Source organism: Dermacentor variabilis, chromosome 4 (assembly GCF_050947875.1).
Source record: "Dermacentor variabilis isolate Ectoservices chromosome 4, ASM5094787v1, whole genome shotgun sequence".
NCBI classification, from domain to species: Eukaryota; Metazoa; Arthropoda; class Arachnida; order Ixodida; family Ixodidae; genus Dermacentor; species Dermacentor variabilis.
In genome coordinates, this window is record NC_134571.1 from 9,095,789 (window position 1) to 9,113,924 (window position 18,136).

At 42.3% G+C, this 18,136-nt stretch overlaps 1 protein-coding gene across 4 annotated transcripts in view; it reads left to right on the plus strand.

Annotated features, from left to right (window-relative positions):
* LOC142578643 (CCR4-NOT transcription complex subunit 7-like) overlaps positions 1–11,211 on the plus strand; it is a 70,705-nt gene extending 59,494 nt beyond the window's left edge. For 3 of the 4 annotated variants that reach the window (XM_075688073.1, XM_075688074.1, XM_075688075.1), the window contains exon 7: positions 8,974–11,211. In XM_075688073.1, the coding sequence (XP_075544188.1) occupies positions 8,974–9,159 (186 nt within the window). In that variant the 3' untranslated portion in view covers positions 9,160–11,211. The remainder of the gene's footprint in view (positions 1–8,973) is intronic. The other variant, XM_075688077.1, reaches the window with a different exon arrangement.
* The last annotated feature ends 6,925 nt before the right edge of the window (positions 11,212–18,136 follow it).

Sequence of the window (18,136 nt, forward strand, 5' to 3'; positions counted from 1 at the left end):
GCGCCATGCCACCACTCAACCCACTCTTCCATATTCTAGTACGCTATAGCTATAAAGCATGCTTCTACTACCCCATGTTCTGATTGGCTTGTGGCAAGGCAAACCTATTTCTATTATGTAGAAATGGCTTTCAGTAAACCACAGTAGTTCATAGCTCTGTCTTCTCCGTACGGTCTGTTGGTGAAGTGCATTTCCAGGCTCTTCACCCGCACTGTCGAGACTTTAAAGAAAAATGTATTTATAAAAAATGTCTTTTGCTACTTTTTGAAATTTCGGACTCACTATTGCAGAATGTTATTTTTTTTTTGTCATTGCTACCACTAATTAAAAATCTACAAGCACTATTACCGAAATTTGCATGCACTAGATGGTTTCATTATCAAGGTAATCTGTTTCAGAATTCAGCTCAAGATGGGTTGCTTAAGACAGTTGCAGTACAGCGCTCGTGTTGGCTTATTCTGTGTGCCGTCATGGTTTTGAACTGTGCTGCTTCATTCCATAGTCTATTATTCCACCAAAATTCAAATTGGCCTGCTCCAAACTGCTCAAAATGAAATTTCATGTGCCCTAAATTGGTCCAAAATGCTATTTTTTCTGCTCCAAAAATTGCTTCAAAATGACTTTGGGCAGTCCCACCCCCGTATGTATAGTGCATCATCACCCTTCCAGCAAGCCATAACATTCTACTGTCTATCTTACTCTGAACCCCGACATAACAAAAATTGCTCCAAAATGACTTTGGGCAGTCCCACCCCCGTATGTATAGTGCATCATCACCCTTCCAGCAAGCCATAACATTTCTACTATCTTACTCTGAACCCCGACGCACGTGCAAGTTTGACACATCTATAAAGGCAGGCAGTTGAGATTATTGAAGCCACTTAGTTTAATGTTGATAGCTTTTATTTCGACGAAAATCTGCTGACTTGGAACACTATGAAACTTGGCTTCTTTATGCATGCAAACCAAAACACCACTTATATAAGAGAAGGCTCCAACCAAAGCTGCCCGCTGCCACTTGCATAGTAACAATACTTTATTCGTACCAGGTCCCAAGATTTGCCACATTCCTGGTAATTGCTAGCTAGATATTGATGCAGATATGACCAGTACATATCTAATGGTAACATAATACATGCCCAGACTTCAGTTGTTATTCAATTAAAGTGAGCCCAGTTGTCTTTTTCTCAAATAAGTTTTGGGTTGTTCAACAGTTTTGCAGACAAAGTGTGGGTGTCTAGAGCAGATGTAAATGAAATTCCTTTGGTAACGAAATGTTATATCTGTGCTGTGTGCAATGATGGAAGTAGACTTCTTGAAAATTGCAATGAGTGAAGGCTGAAGACTTTGAACACGAAACTCCACTATGTTATAAGATCAATAATGTGGGTCAAATAAAAGAACTTTCATGTTTCCTTCTTTCTTGTTTGACAGCTGGCCACAAAAATAAGTGCCCTTCAATAAACTCACTAGGGCGAATGCAGTAGACATTGGGCAGTTTTCACGTTTAAAATCTTTTTCTGTTTAGTTGTCACAGTTACCAGCTGAAGTGCTCTTTATTTGCATTCGACATTAAGCTACAAGTTACAGGACTCTCTCTTTAAGGACATTCAGGTAGTGTCGATGAAAAAAAATGGAAATTTCCCTCTCCACCCTTTACTTTGGGAGGATTGTGACACATTGCAAATAGCCATGTAATTCAAGTTCAAGTTCAAGTTCTTTATTTGCATAATAATCAGGTTACAAATGGGGATTATACATACATACAGAGGGAGGTCCCATAGTCAATAGACTGTACAGGGGACCTCCCATTACAAATGAGTAGGATATATGAATACAAAGCAGCTATATGCAAAGACAAAAGACACCATGTTAAGTTAGTCACTAGTTTACGCAGTAAAATATTTAACGAAACAAAGCACTTATTAATATAATGATAACGATCAAATTGTTATATTGAGTGCAAAAATTTACGAAGTTTTGATTTGAATGTGTAAAAATGAGAGAATATCCTAATATGACACGGTAATGAGTTCCAAAGTAATGTGGCTGAAAAGTTAGTAGTAAATTTACCATAATTAGTTCTAGGTTTTGGTAGTAAATAGCTGTTGGTAGAAGCGAAACGGGTAGACGTGGAAAATGGATACTGGCTGGTAGTAATTATAGGGAACGGGAGCTTTCCGTTAACAGATTTATAAACAAGTATTCCAAGTGAGTATTTATTTAGTTTCTGTAACGATAAAATGCCGTTAGATCTGAGCAATGGAGATGCTTCCGATGTGTAGCTGCTACGTGTAATGATGCGAATTGCTTGATTTTGGGTATGCTGTAGTGGAGATAAATGTGTAGAATACGTGTTTCCCCATGATGATATGCAATAGTTAATATGCGTGTGAATAAAAGCGTAGTAGAGGGAGATGAGTGTCTTCATATTAAAGAAATTTCGAACTTTAATTAATATTCTAATTCCATATGCTGCCTTCTTTGTTAAGGATAAAACATGCTCGTCAAATTTTAGGTGTTTATCTAATATGACGCCAAGAAACAGTGCACTATCAGTAGGATAAAGTACACCGGAGGCAAAGGTTAGCGATGGATACGCTGAGATATGTTTTTGTTTAGCTGAGAAGATGACGAAGTTAGATTTGGCAGTATTAATGTGTAGTTTGTTAAGTTGGCACCAGGTTATAGTATTTGCCGCGTCGTGATTAAGCTTACACATCAGTGAATCAAGACTTTTGTCTGAGGAGAAGATGGTAGTGTCGTCAGCGTAAAGGATACAGTCAGAGGACTTTAGGTACTTTGGGAGGTCATTAATGTATATTAAAAACAAGAGAGGCCCTAATATAGATCCTTGTGGTACACCAATGTTAGTTGTTTTAGGGTGCGAGTAAGTGCTGGAGATTGATACAGTGTATTCTCTATCTTTCAAATAGTTACGTAGTAATTGCAGTGCCGGGCCAGTTATACCAATGGAGTCTAATTTAGCAAAAAGGATGTTATGAACAAGTGAATCGAATGCTTTAGAGAGGTCAATAAATAATGCACCAGCGAAATTTCCAGCGTCAATTGCCTGCCGAATCTTGTCTGTTAGAAATATTAATGCCAAATCAGTTGAGTAACCTTCCCGAAACCCAAATTGATTTGGTGATAGGATGCAAAATTTTGATAAATAGCTTGATAAGCGTGTTACGATTAGTTTTTCGATAATTTTACTGAAGAATGAAAGGATAGCTATAGGGCGGTAGTTAGATGTTAGACGCTTATCTCCCTTCTTGAAAACAGGGATTATTTTGGCTTTCTTCAAAGAACTTGGATAAATTCCTGTTTTAAAGATAAGGTTCACTATGTGACAGAATGTTTCAGATATTAGGTAAGCTATCGTTTTTATAAGAGAAGGGCTGAAGTTATCAAGACCAGGTCCTGTATTTTTTAGACTGGAAATGACTGTGACTATGTCTTGAGGTGTTGCGGGATAAAGGAAAAAGCTATGGGGCAAACGGGGGTAAGTCTCAGTCAATGAATCTTCACACTCTTCATTATCTGCACAGAAGGAATTAATGAAGGAGTTTGCAATGTCCAAGGGAGTATCAAGGAGAAGATCCCCCGACTGTATCATAGTTATTTCGGAAGTATGGTTCGACCGACCTAAAAAAGAGTTTAATACGTTCCATTGCTTTCTGACATCATTACCTGCAGACTTAATTTCATTTTCATAATACGTCGTTTTAGCCTGTTTGAGCAGTTTTCCTAGTAAGTTAGAATATTTGTTATACCTTTCGTGAAGTGCTGTGTTAAATGGCTGTTTTTTTGTTTTTCTGTAAAGGTTATCTTTTTTCCTTAAGCAATTTAGTAAACTGGTAGATAACCATGGGTTACGAGGAGCTGAAAACGTTTTTTTACAATTCATTAGTACCGTGGAATCTGAAATAGCTTTAGAAATTATTTGTGAGAATGTATTATAGGCAGTTTCTGGGTTATCACATACCATTACTGGGGACCAGTCTGAAGCGGCAATTATTTCAATAAAAATTGACGAATTAAATTTCTTTCTGGTGAAGTTTGCATCGGTAATGCGAGCAGTAGAAGTTAAGCGCACGAATGTTGGGTAATGATCGGTTATTGAAGCTTCGACCACACCACAGTCAGGGTTAGTAAGAAGATTGGATACTATGTGGTCGATAAGCGTGCCCTGTTTATCCGTGGGACAACGAGTCGGAAGAGTAATTAGGTTTTCATATCCTAACCCATTGAGGCAGCTAACGTAGTCATTAAGTAGTGTATTGGATGTATCTAAAAGGTTAATATTAATATCACCCATGATAATGACATTTTTCTGGTCGAATGTTAAATTATGTAGCAAATTACCTAGGGCTAAGCAAAACGCGCTTCCAGATGATGAGGGTGAACGATAGATGCAGCCAACTATTAGGTTTTTCTTATCTTGTGAAAAGAATGTATCATCAAATTCGACCCAGACAGATTCACAGTTCGCCACGTTAAGTGTCAAGTCAGATCGCCTGTGAAAATGCAACTCTGAGGACACAAAAATAGCAGCACCACCATGATTACTGTTATCACGGTGGCAGTATTCGGCTGAGTATGAAGGAAAGCAATACAAGTTACTGTGGGAAGCGGAGAGCCAGGTTTCACTAACGCAGATAACAGAGAAATTATGACGGGTAGATGATAAAAAATTTGTGATGCCATCCATGTTTTTTTGCAGACTTCGCGCATTGAAATGGATTAGTGAACGGCAGTGCGATGAAAAATAAGCCTCAAGTTCTTCAGGTAAAAAGTACGTAGCCATTGGACAGAATTTAAAAATTGAAAGTTGGAAGGCTTATGCAAAGTTAGGTAATGATAGATAGATCAGAATCAGAAGCGATGCGAAATACCCTACTATCGGGAGATTTCCGCACTTTGATTTGACAGTTTTCTGTCCAGATGAACTGCCAACCCCTTTCCTTCTTTAAGGCAAGCGTCCTGGAAAACAAACGCTTATTGTCTGGCGATAGATGCTCATTGATGAATATCGCCTGCGAGTGCTCTACTACTCGCCTGCGAGTGCTCTACTACTATTTGTCTACTCTGCCTTTACCGAGGGCAGGTCAGCATTGAAGACAGACAAGGACCCGTCTCCTGTTTCCCCCTGCCACTTGCGGCTCTAGCAGCTGTAGCACGTCTTTGCTGTATATGTCCATATGGGCAGATGAGAATGTCCCTGTTTCTGGTCTTCCTTTCACGACCTTCGTAACTACATCCAGGCCATCAGTGTTGTTGACCTCGCCCTTTAAACAGAATGTGAATGGGAGAGTAAATATGAGATTACGATGACAAAACCATGCAGTGCAGTTGAGGTGGAGTGACTCCCATTGTGCTGTCCCAGTCTCCCAAAGGGCACAAGGCAGTGCAAAATTGCTCGTCACTTGGAACTGTCATTGATTATACTTCTGTTGAGTGGCAGAAAATACTCGAATAATGCATATTGTGCGGACTATTTTTTATTTCCCATCAGCACATCCAATCCACACTGTTGGTTGGCTTCAGAGTGGTAATCAATAAACTGCCAGTTATTTTTGTGGTCAAAAAAGCACTTTTTCGTTCACCCACACTTCTCCATGACGAAGCAGCCACAGATTACAATAGATGCCATTTGCATGGTGGCGTTTTGGTGGGTTTCTTCAACTTCTTACCTCAAATGGTGTTAAAAATATTGTCCCACTCCACTCAGCTCTACCCTGTATATCTGAATAATTCTGTAGTTTCATTAAAATAGTCTGAAGAAAAAAAGAAGTGCTGGGTGAGTTGGTACGTGGTCAGCTAAGATGAATACCAATGAAAAAGTATTCTACAGCAATCGTTTGGTGTACTCCTTGTTTCTTCTGTATGCGTTTGTTGCTGGTTTTCATCTTAGTTTTAAAAAACATTAATTCCGGAACTGCTGTTTCCCCCTCGGGAAGGTGATGTAGGAATGCTATGCTGCATGAGAGATCTAAAGATGCAGCCCGCTCCAAGTTGCGCAACCACACAGATAGGATGCCACACTCCTTATATAGTGCTGACAGGTAGCATTAGTAGGTTCCGTCAAAAAATAAAATGGCCAGTCTGCATTTTTTTTTTTGCATTTAATAAGTACAATTAGCTTTTTTATTATCAGTGGTTTGACTTCTCAATTGTACATTGCTGGTGCAAATGGGAAATCAACCACTGAGCTGGGGAGCTGGTACTGTATTTTCACAGTGAGCCCATTGTGTTCAATGTTTGTCATTTCATGCATAGGAAAAATTTGTCTAAAAGATGCTTTGGACATTTTGAAGTACTATCACTTGAGAGTAAGTTTGTTTGCCTCTGGTGCCTTTTAAAAGCTGATGATATTGAGGCTGCAAATTTGCAAGCCAGAAACAAATGTTTCAAGAAAAATATAGTGTATGTTTATTGACAAAGAATTTAGCTGTGGCCAAATACTTGTGTTAAGTGGCTGCTAATGATGCAAGTCAGGCACTTGTTCAACCCTATGGGGCATGAAGAATGACTCTGCAATTTACCCATAGCCAAAATAATTTACTAGCATTAGTTAATTGAAATGCCTCATGATAGTGCTGAGCACTTTAGCAGGATGCAAGTGTCACAACATGGCCACAATTCAGGATGTCTACCAACTGGGAATTCTCAGGGATTTTGAGTAGTCAGGGAAAACTCAGGGAATTTGGGCCTCTATCAGGGAAAATTAGCGCCAATTTTATTGAAAGGGTCGAAAGTCACGGTAATGCTGGCTTGAGCAACAGACAGGAATCGTAATGAATCGTCTTTGACGCGCTGTCGTCGGCTGGAGGAGTTGCCAGTGTGCAGTCAACGACCAACTTTCCGGATTCCCGATAATTTGGACGGCTTCGCGGCACCGCCACGTAACCCATAGAGTCAACGTATCAGAACGTGTGAAATTTCAGATGCAAGAACTCTTCGCCGTCCAATTTTCCGGACGTATTGTCGTGACCGCAGGTCCGAAACGGCAATAATCAAAGGTACCACCTCGAACCGGCACTCTCGCACACAGATCCGCTGGCAGCCGTTGCCACCACTGCGGCAACGCTAGGCCTAGCTGCTTCGACGTTCGCTATGAAGCTCCTTGCCGTTGGGTGCCGAGTTTTTTATTGAAAGAATTAGCTGCTGTCAGCAATGGCACAGACTCCAAATTTGTGGTACTCGTGATTGGCTTAGGAACTTAGAAAACACTGTGCGTTGCATAATGCCGGTTCCCGAAAGTCAGCTTCACCTCTGTACAGAAATGTTACATGGTGAAGCATACGCAAAAGTATTGCAGTGAAGCATAACAAGCGAGGGAAGGGGCCATTGGCACGGAACACAGTATGCATTCCTTAATTATGCACGCGTGCACCCTGTATTTCCTGTCACAGTATGAGCGCCGATATGCCTAATATGTGTACCGACAGGCCTTCAGAGCATTTTCGAACGTGCCTGTCGTGGTTTGAGCCCCTAAGGGCAGTAAATGACACGCATTTATTTTTTTCCAACTGGCCGATTTTTCAAAACGTTTTCCCGACCCCTAGGGAGTTCTAAATATCGGTCGTGGACTGTGCAACTGGCCAAGATGCTTCAAATGGTCCTTGGGGTGAACGAGTGGCAGAAGGAGGACAAGAACAGAAATGATGTATGCATTGAGGAATAAACGGGAAAGGAAGCTTGCTGCCGCCGTTTCGAAGAAGTTTGAGCTCAAAAAACAAAATTTTGGCTGATGCCGAGATGCAGGTGTCCCTCATCCAAACCAAAATACTCTTTAAAGCAGTGAAACACAACACTCAGGCGTTGTGCGCGGGCCGAGAGTATGTCAGGACAGTTGAGGTTGACTTACGAGCGGTTGAGAGAGAATCTCAGTTGTGACAGAGTTAGGGCCTCATACCACTGGGCTTGCTATCAGTTGATAGAAATAGCTCATATTCGAATATATTTGCTTCTATGTGCATCTCCTTTTTATTCGTATTTGTGAATGTCCGACTTCATTTGCAATTTTTTTCGAAGACGCTTTATTTGCTGTGCATTTTACTAACCCCTGCCTTCTATTTTCTTTTTGAATAACAAACACTACTCCTTAGTATTCAAATTGGATTAAGTCGCTTTTTTATTTTTTTCATGTGTTACTAGAGAGTGACAGCATCAGGCGATATGGTTTCAGCCCGTCTTGACATAAAACATAGTTCTGCATCGCTCAGGGAAGTGTGCAACGGTACTCAGGGAAAACCTGGAAAACTCAGGGAATTTGGAACTGTCAACTTGGTAGACACCCTGCAATTAGTACACGACCGGGGTAGTTGGAGAAGTATGGGAGAGGCCTTTGCCCTGCAGTGGGCGTAACCAAGCTGATGATAATGATGAAGCGTCACACAGGAGATATTGGATCACGATTTATACGTAGTAAACTTCAATCAACGTTGTCTTTGTATGTGGAGAATCATTTTGTCAGCAAGCACAGCTTTATTGTCAAAACAATTCCTGCTAGTCCACAGAATGTCTTTACTTTAAACTAGCAGTCTCAATGTTTTGAAAGTTCCAGAGTGATGGACAATTTTGGCTACTAGCTATTCCATGTATGTGAAATGAGATTTGCTGTGTGCAGTAAAACTCTTCTACAGTTTGTAAAACCTGGGATGTTGGGAAGTGACTATTGGCGATGGCAGCAAATTGGTTAAACTTGACAGAGAAGATGGAGATACCACTCCTGCAAGAAAAAGTGAATGACACAGTTGTACGAAGTTGTGTACATGGTTCATGGATGCTGCCATGCCTTGCGTTTGGGTTGTAGTACTGGCTTAGTGCCATAAACATATGGTTGCCATTTCAGTGCTTGTGGTCTTTGAGCACTTTGCGGTATACTCGCATCAGTAAAAAGTGCTCAGAAGGCATCCGCACGGGTGTGTGTCTGTGGTTATATAGGGCCCATGTCTACCCTTGCAGATGTTCTTTGAGGACAACATAGACGACGCCAAGTACTGTGGGCACCTGTACGGTCTCGGTACCTCGTATGTCATGAATGGCAACTCGTACCATGATGAGGCCACTCCCAACAACGTGGCTCTGGCACTGCCTGCGGCCACGAGTGCCGCCCAGCCCACGCCCACTTCCACCAACTCTGCATCTTGACATGCCTGCCGCCACTGCAGTGCCCACTCTCCAAAAGCCCAGCTGTGCTGTGCACACTCTGAATGCACTGTGTGTGTTGCTCCCTCCTGTTGCCATTGGTTTCACTGCGCCTTTTCCAGTCTCCTTACCACATGCCTGCCGCGTTGGTCGAGCAAAAAGTACCACCCACAGTGTTCCTTGCTTAACAAGAAAAGCTCCAATCGGGCAAGGGGGCAGAGAGCTGGCTGGCGGATAGTCCCTTAGAGGAAGTGAGAACTCATTTTTATTCTTGTGAACGGCTGGCAGGGCAAACATTTTTTTCATCTTGCTGTGTTCCCACTTCAATGGGGCTGCATGTACAAGTGTGGGTGCATTGTGGGAAGAAGTGTGCCAGAGAAATTGTTCCCCTGGTATTGGTATGTGGCTACATAGGACATTTTATATTTTCACCAGAATGGTTGTTCTACATGTGTATTATGTTAAGTTTGTCTTTAGGTGGCTGTGGGACTAGTAGACAAATTTACCCAGCAAGTCACTCGTTTGAGGCAAGTGATGCATCTTCCCTTTGTGCATGCATGCTGTTCACTGTGTCCTTTTGAATTCCTGCCTCAGTTGTGAAATATGTGCCACCTAATGTTGCTACCAGTGCCTATAAATTGGAGGATTCATTGATTCCAGATGAGCTGTACCAGATTGGGGCAGTCCAGTCTGGTACAGCATGGTGCACAGCGCAAGAGCTGCATATGCATAGAACATGTTTCAACCTGCTTCCATGTGGCCCATAGCACTTCTGGGTGCTATAAATCTTTTGTGAAAACTGTCTTATTGCTGTAGAAGAATTGCTTCATTAGGTGGTGTTCATTGGCTGCACACACACATGCATTTTTGTTGCGCTGTTAAGGAAGAAAAAGTATCTTGGCCTTGTGCTGGCCTGCAGTGTGCTGTATCGCCCATTGATGGCCACTTATACATCAGGTAGTATTCATCATCTGCTCGCACAAGATTTAAGAATACATAAACTAAGTGCACTGTGCCCTTAATTTGCAGGGTGCTAAGTATTGCTCGCAACAGGCTTTACCAACACCCCTCTGCCTTCTCTTGTTAGGCCAATTACAAACTGCATTGTAGCAAGTTTCTTTTTTTCACAGAGAAAATTTAAAAGGTGCAGAGTTTTTTAATATGCTTTTATTTGCAAAATGAAAGCCTTGTATGAATGTCTCTGCCTTTGTCGACACACTTGGTATTGGTAACATGGTGAACTCCTCTTGAGATCTTGTTTCTCGTTAAAATTTTTTACTTTTGGAACAGGATTCAGTCGCTACCAATGCATTATCTTACTGCTTTACAGATTTTAGCGAAATCTCAAGCTTTTAGAGACATCATACAGGATTTTTTTTTTTTCTAGACACGATACTTTGCAGAGGTGTTGGATACCGTGTGCATAGTATTACACTGCGGCACCTTGCTGACAGTGGCAGTTTATCCTTCATTTCAGTTCTCTTGTGTATAATGACTAACGCTGTGTAGATATCCAAGCTGGAACTGCCTGTTTTGAAATTTTTAAGGATGTGATTTTACCATGCTGTGTAAGATAGCCAGATGCACATAAGGCCATTGCTGCCCTAAGCCTGCATGTCCTCAACGATACACTGGTTGTAACAGCGCAAGTTGTTAATATGCTGCATTGCATATTGGTCCAGGCCTCCACTTCTTTTGCCTATATGTGTACAAGCTACTGTGTGCTCATATCTGGCTGGTCCAGAGTATGCCGATTTTTTTTCTCATGATTTTCTGCGACACAAAAAGGCTTTCTGGAGGTACAACTTTTGGTGCTTACATACAAGGTGTACAAAGCCTTGATGAATATTCTGAGTGTCTTGTCTACCAGCTGCATTCTCTCTGCCCCTTTGTGCAGTTTTCTGTGGGAGCCTCTGTACACACACAGTGACATTATTTTGGAGTCTAAACGGCAATGGCAGCATTTGGAGAGAGGGTGCCACTGTGGTGCAATGTCGTTTTTAGTGAATATGATGTATGTTGTAAATAAATGAAGAAAAAAAATTGTGCATTAAAGGCTGTGTGTCTGAAGTTTTTTTACATTGCTAGCACATAAAATCCACATAAGTTGTGCAAACTGTACCTTACAAGTGCCTTGTAATACTTGCTTTGAAGGCAACACTCCATAAGAGAGGGTTACACACAGATTTTGATCACGGGTGTGTGAACATAATATTGCACATTTGTCAAAGGTGGTGCTGCAGGAAGTTTGGAATCGTGAAAATGCAGGGTTCGTGCACCTCCTTGAATATCTTGAAAACTACTGAATTTGGGAAAGCTGATTTAAGAGCCCTTAAAAGGTGAACGCAAATGTGCTCCTCGAATTCCTTGAAAATTGGGGTTGGGGACAGCTTTTGAAAACTGTTGAAAAGTAACAACCTCTGCATAGGGGCTTTGCCACAAACACCAAGAAACAGTTCTAGGTATTTCCTTCTGGAAGTGTTGCTAAATGATTGCAATGTAACGTATCTGCAAGCACCAACGACATGCTCGTTTAAATTACCGTTGCCACTGTGGAGCTAATCTTAAGTGATCAAGCCATACCACCATTTTGTTTAAGTTTGTTCAGACCATGTAGCAGTCGTTGCTTTATTTTCGAGCCATGCACTTTAGAAGCTGCTGGAAGAAAGTCAGTTTCAGGCATTTGGCTTTAACACAAGTATGTCAATTTGGTTGAATTCTGGCAGGGCTAACCATTGTGCTAGAAAGTGACCTCACTACAATGGGAAAAGCGACCTGAAGCTGCTTAGCTGGGAGAAATTGCAGCTAAGGAAGAGATTTCGGTATTTTTTATGTATGTGTGTGAATAAGGTTTGTTTTCCCTCCTTGAATTTTGAGCCGAACGTGCTGCGTCAAACCAGAGTTCTTGTGCTCAAAGCAATCGCATATGACAAAAGAATGATTCTTGATGCAGGTCCACAGGTGTGTGTGGCATAAGACATTTGCGTAATCGAAAAGTTCGAATTGAAACCAAATGCAAAAAACAACTTCTCCCCAAAAGTGAGAATGTTTGCCTACCGAGTGCTACATGACACTACCAAGAAGCCCACATGGGTTTCTTGGAAGGAAAGCTTCGCAACTTGAGTGGTAGTACACGTATTAGGTGTGTGGGCGAATGTAGTATTGCCGAATCGAATAGTGAACGTTGGAATAATTCGATTCGTGAATCGGACTTCCGACTATTAAATTTTCTACCGCTCGGTGTAGAGACCCACGCAGTGCCGGAAGGGTGACGCCCAAGCGAGCGTTTCACTTCGTTTCCGGCACAAACGATGTTGGCCCAATGCGGGGATGACGCACATGACACCCAAATGCACAGAACGGAGCCGGGTCCTCGGGACTGACCGAAATGCAATGCGTCGCCAACAGAGCACAAAAGCAGCACGCATTTGTGAAGATCGGGCCGATTAGGCACGCAGGTCATGGATACGCGGCGACTAACTTCACGCTGAAGTTCAACAGTCGTCAATCTAACCTGCACACGTGATCTCGGACACTATTATTGATTAGTCACTCGTACGAACATACTAGCGGCAAGCATTCCGTGACTTGCTTGCGGCCAACGGTGAATTTCCGTAACTGCCTAGGCCTAATCGGCGCTGCTTCAACAGGCGTCGGCGACCAAAGTTACGGTTTGGTGCCGCTGTGGTTCATATCTATTCACAGCAGCCACGGAAAGGTAACAACATGTCTGCACACCTGTCTCATTTTGTAGCTTTGAGCAACCGGTCATGAGACAATCTTTGGATTTACACAGCGGGCGCGCAAGTGTCATGGCCGGTTGCATGCATTTGCGCGGATGGACGATAGGGGAGCGAGCGTCGCGCGAACTTGCCGTGACCCATCAGATTTAAGAATCTTTGGCATTGGCAGGCAGCAAATCGTGCGCAACCTGACGACAAAACAGCGTGGGCAACGCCCACTCTTTACCGCCGGCGCTGGCTACGCGCGGTACCGTGATCGAGTCACTTGATGTGCGATCCTTCCGTCTGTCGCGCAGTTTGGCCTTGCGATAACTCGCCTGCTGTAAAGTTGGGATAGCCCATCTGTATTTGGAGAAAAACTGGAAGGAAAAACTTTCTGTGCAATAAGTAAAAAATTGCCGCCAAAAGACACGGGTCCACTACTGAGAACCTCATTGGCATTCAGTATAACAAGTCACTAATTCATTAGTTTCAAGGGAAATAAAGCACTTCATTCTATTGAACAGAAGTTCTATTATAAAAAAAATATTTTGCAGACTTTTATACGCTAAAACTGCTGTAATCAGAGCTGGCACACTAATTTGATGTTCCCTTGAATAAGAGTATACCGTACTGTATATCTTGATTCCTGTGTACCTAAGTTACTGATACATCCTTGTTGTGGAATGCTAGGAGACTCCCAAGGCGTGTGCAGCACCATGATGCCCAAAATTTGTAGGCATTATGTAGTTCTGAAAAATTTTTGGACATTTGATTCACTATCCATTTTCTTTTGTGATTCAATATCCTATTTGAAATCTACTATTCATCATTCACACACCCCTAATATATATAGTAGCTTATAGTAGTACATATATGCCAGTTTGTAGCTTCATGCTAATCTTCGGTGGGTGGCTATTTTTCCTTTTGCAAGATTTCGACTACATTACTTCTTGTTCACAGTTGGTCTTTCGGTGTTTAGCTTTCATGCTGCATTACCACTGGTGCAGCTTCACTGCACTTTTGCTGCCTTTTCTCATAATCTGTGGCCCATGCACAGCCAGAGGGAGGTGCGCGCTCACCTGCACCCACCCCAGACGCTGTGGAATGCAATCCTGCCACAGAGTATGCGCAATCCACGTTCCAAGGTCACGTGTCTGCACTGCTAACAATCAACGCGCTTGGCTGGTTCTCCCCCGTTGCACTGTGCCAACATATTCAAAATAAAGATTTACTGTATGGAATATTTTAAAAATTCGTATTAATAGATTGAGTATGACCAAACAAAAAGCCATTTGTTTTTGCATTGCTTATTGAGAAGCTTGGAACCTTTAGGGGGCACTAGATGTGCGCCAGGTAGGATGAGGGCAGTGGGAAACAGAAAAGAGATACAGAAAACCAGCTTGACTCTGAGAAGAATGCTCAGCATAAAAAAGTGCCCACTTTCACATTTCATACGCCCAGAAGCACCATAAGCTGCTACCAATGAATAGCAGCATTTTAATGAATGTGTAGCTCATGTCACGGTGGCCTTATTATCAAAGCTCGTGTCCGCGCTTTTTGGAGGAAAATACCATAGCTACCAAAATTGTGGGTGAGATGGGCAAGCATCAAGCCCCCAATTATAGCTTCATGATGAAGAAAGGAGTTGGAGGGGGGGGGGGGAGGGGGCATCTGCCAGAAAACGGAGATCAGTTGCATTGCCTTTAGTTAAAAAAAAAAAAAAGTGTTTCGGGGGATGTCGAGAGGGGGGGCATGCAATACCCCCAGTCACTAGTTGCTGTACATTGCTCCCATATCAGTCGCTGCTCCAGTGAAAAATTTTTTAGATTTATGAAGAAGTATTATTAGTTAGAAGGTGTTTCAGGACCCCTGTAATAGCAACGATAAAAACATGCTCAAGCTGCCTTAACCTTTTGAAAACCTTTAACCTTTTGAAAAAGACTGTTTTGCAGCTGCTCTGGTGCTCTTGGCAGTGTTCGTATTTGCGACACGCTCTAGACTGGTCACGTTGTGTACACAGGAATCTGAAGTCTGACTGGTGGTTCTCTTTGCAACTAATGGGCGATAGCATTTAGCATTTACACTGAGTTTGTCTGCGCTAGCTCTACTTTAATTCTCCATGACCAACATTGTGGGCTTGTTAGTGAAATGCCTATGTTTAAGCAATGCTACAATTCAGGAAGTTCAAAATGCTGAGTTAGTCTAAGCAAAAATGACTGCACGTTTCATCAGCAATGGGAATAAGGAGCTCTTACTTATAGAAATGTTCGGGGGCAACAGCCAGATTGAAAAAATGCACTGCGGTTAGCCAATTATTCTCAAATAAGTGAATGCTGGTAATGCTAAATATATTAACACTGGTAATTCTGGTGTTACTCAATATGCCCATGAAAATAATGCCTGACATAAAATGGGTGTAAAAGAAGGCGTCTTAGGCATCAGGCCCTCTGCTGCATGTACGAGGTGTGACACAAAAAAAAAACGAGACTGGTCCAATAACTTATTGTACTTACTGAATCAGTTCTCTGTGACATTATCACCTTCAAAGTAGTCCCCTTCAGCATTCACACACTTCTGCAATGGGTGCTGCAATTGCTGGTAACAATTCTGGAACGAGGTTTTCGGAAGGCCCTTCAGGAGATTCTCCGTTCTTGCCTGAACCTCTTCAACTGAGGTCAAATGGGTTCCCTTTAGGCAAGATTTAACTTTAGGAAGTAAAACGAAGTTGCATGGAGCCAAATCAGGTGAATAAGGAGGATGTCCTATCACAGTAATGTTTTTGCTGGTCAGAAACTGCTTGACATATAGGGCCTTGTGAGCGGGTGCATTGTCCTGGTGCAACAGCCATCCATCACTCCACAGCTGCGACTTTTTTTCCTAATTATTTCACGAAGTCTTTTAGTACTTAAATGTAGTAGTGTTGATTAACAATCTGACCACTGGGAACCCACTCAATCATTACAATTCCATTAATGTCGAAGAAGACAATTAACATTGCCTTGAATTTTGATTTTGACATGCATGCTTTTTTGGGTCTTGGGGATCCTGGAGACTTCCACTGCATTGACTGGTGCTTACTTTCTGCGTCATAGGTAAAAATACATGTCTCATCACATGTTACAACCGATTCCAACAAATTTGGCTCATTTGCAACGCATTCAAACATGTCCACACACACGTCTTTACGGCACTGTTTTTGGTCAACAGACAGAACTTTTGGAACAACCTTCGCACAATTCTTCCTCATGTGTAATTCGTCCGTTAAAATGCGTCGAACAGCTTCCCTATCCAAGTTAACCAACTCCGCCGCTGCACGAACATTTAATCTTCGGTCACCGCTGATCACATCACGAACGTTGGCAATGTTTTGGTCTGTAATCGCTGACCTTGGGCACCCAGCACGTTCATTATCTTCCACACTGTCCCTTCCCCCTGAAAACCGCTTATGCCATTCAAGCACACGTGCACGAGACAAAGTTACATCTCCATAAGCCTCGGTCATTATTTGAAATGTTTCCATGGCTGATTTCTTAAGTTTCATAAGAAACTTGATGTTGATTCGCTGTTCAGCTTTTACATCAGAGATTTTTCCGGCAGAATGCAGTTGCACATGTTCACTCAGTGATGCAGCACTCCCAACTGGCGTGATCGGTTCCGTCGAAACTCGACGCATGAATAGAGGAGGTATGTGGGACTACGTCAGAAAAACAGTTGTTGCCAAGTCCACTCTTTTTTCAAGCTACACACTTAGTCTCGTTTCTTTTGTGTCACACCTCGTATGCATACGTAAGCCAAGTTGGAAGATGTATGGCAGATGGCAAAAGCGTACGTAGCTACTGAGAACCTGTATTGCTACTTGTTGCTGGGCTAATGGTTTATACTTGTTATGGTATACAAAAACTTGAAACGAAATTATGCTTCTTCATGTCGATACTGTATCATTTTGCATCATTCATACCATAACAAGAGAACCTACAGTCTGTGAAAACCTAAGTATGCAGTGGCAAACATGTATGTACACCACCATCCAACTCAAGAGAACTAGAACAAATGCTGCAGTCAATTATGGTTACTCATTTGTACAACTGGGAGAGCGCAGCAAGCACAAAGCCATGCCCCACGAAACGACGTCCTGCTTATGCCACCCAGCAGAATGCTGCAGCTCTGTGCTCTCGCTGTCGCAGTGCTCTGGCTGCCAGCTGCTGGTTGATGTAAACAAAATCGCCTCGAGGGGCATGGCTTTGTGCTTGCTCCACTCTCCCAGTTTTCGTTTCGCGCACTCTGACAGCCAAAATTCGTCATGCCAGAGTACCGCGGGTAATCACAATTTTCTAGATCCAGAAGTTGACATGGCTTGTACGGTGAGTTTACTTCAATTTCCCAATTACGATGACTCTGCTGAAACTGTAAGCTAAAAATTTAATTGGTATTTGTTAATTAACAATTATCACATAGCACTTGTCACCCCATGTCATAACCACTAACAGCATGTCTCCGAAGGAAATGTCCTTTTATTTCAGAACGGCTATTTTTAAATATTGCTTAATGTCTCCGTGGAAACACCTGGTGTATATTGTGCGAGGTGAAGTAGCACATCAGTGATGGATGAAGCAGCTGACACACACGCATGCACAAGCTTGGCCTTGGAGCAGCAGCTTCTGGACATCAAAGCATGATAGTCTCTCTCTCTCTTGCGTTAGCGTGCACTGTTACAAATCCTGTGGAATGTGCCTATGCATGTTGAACGTGAACACTGATGCCATGTTGCACAGCGTGAATACAGGCTACCATGCAAATGTTGGAACCTTTTTAGATCCATACTACTGTATATTGACTGGTGAATTATGCCTGACTGCGCATACGGCAACTTCTTCCAGAATTTAACTGCCTATGCCATGATGACTATATAAAGAGAGACTTGTTTGAGGCCACCTCTGTTGCCAGCCTGTTTGACATTCTTCCATCCAAAGGCTTCTAATGTGTAATCAGTGACTGCAGTCATATGGCAGAAAAATAATGTCTCACTAGCCTATTCGGTTATGACACCAGATGATTTTTCAATAATATTTTGCATCCATTGAAAGAAAAACTATAACATTAATATCATTATTATTACGATAGTAATTATATGGACGCTCCAGGTGCATTTATGCCGTCGCTGTCACCGTGAGGTTCCGTATAAAGTCAAAGGGCAATAAAATCGTTGCCAGGAGCTGTATGCTGTATGTGCAAGTGAAAGCGTGCGAGGGTGAGCT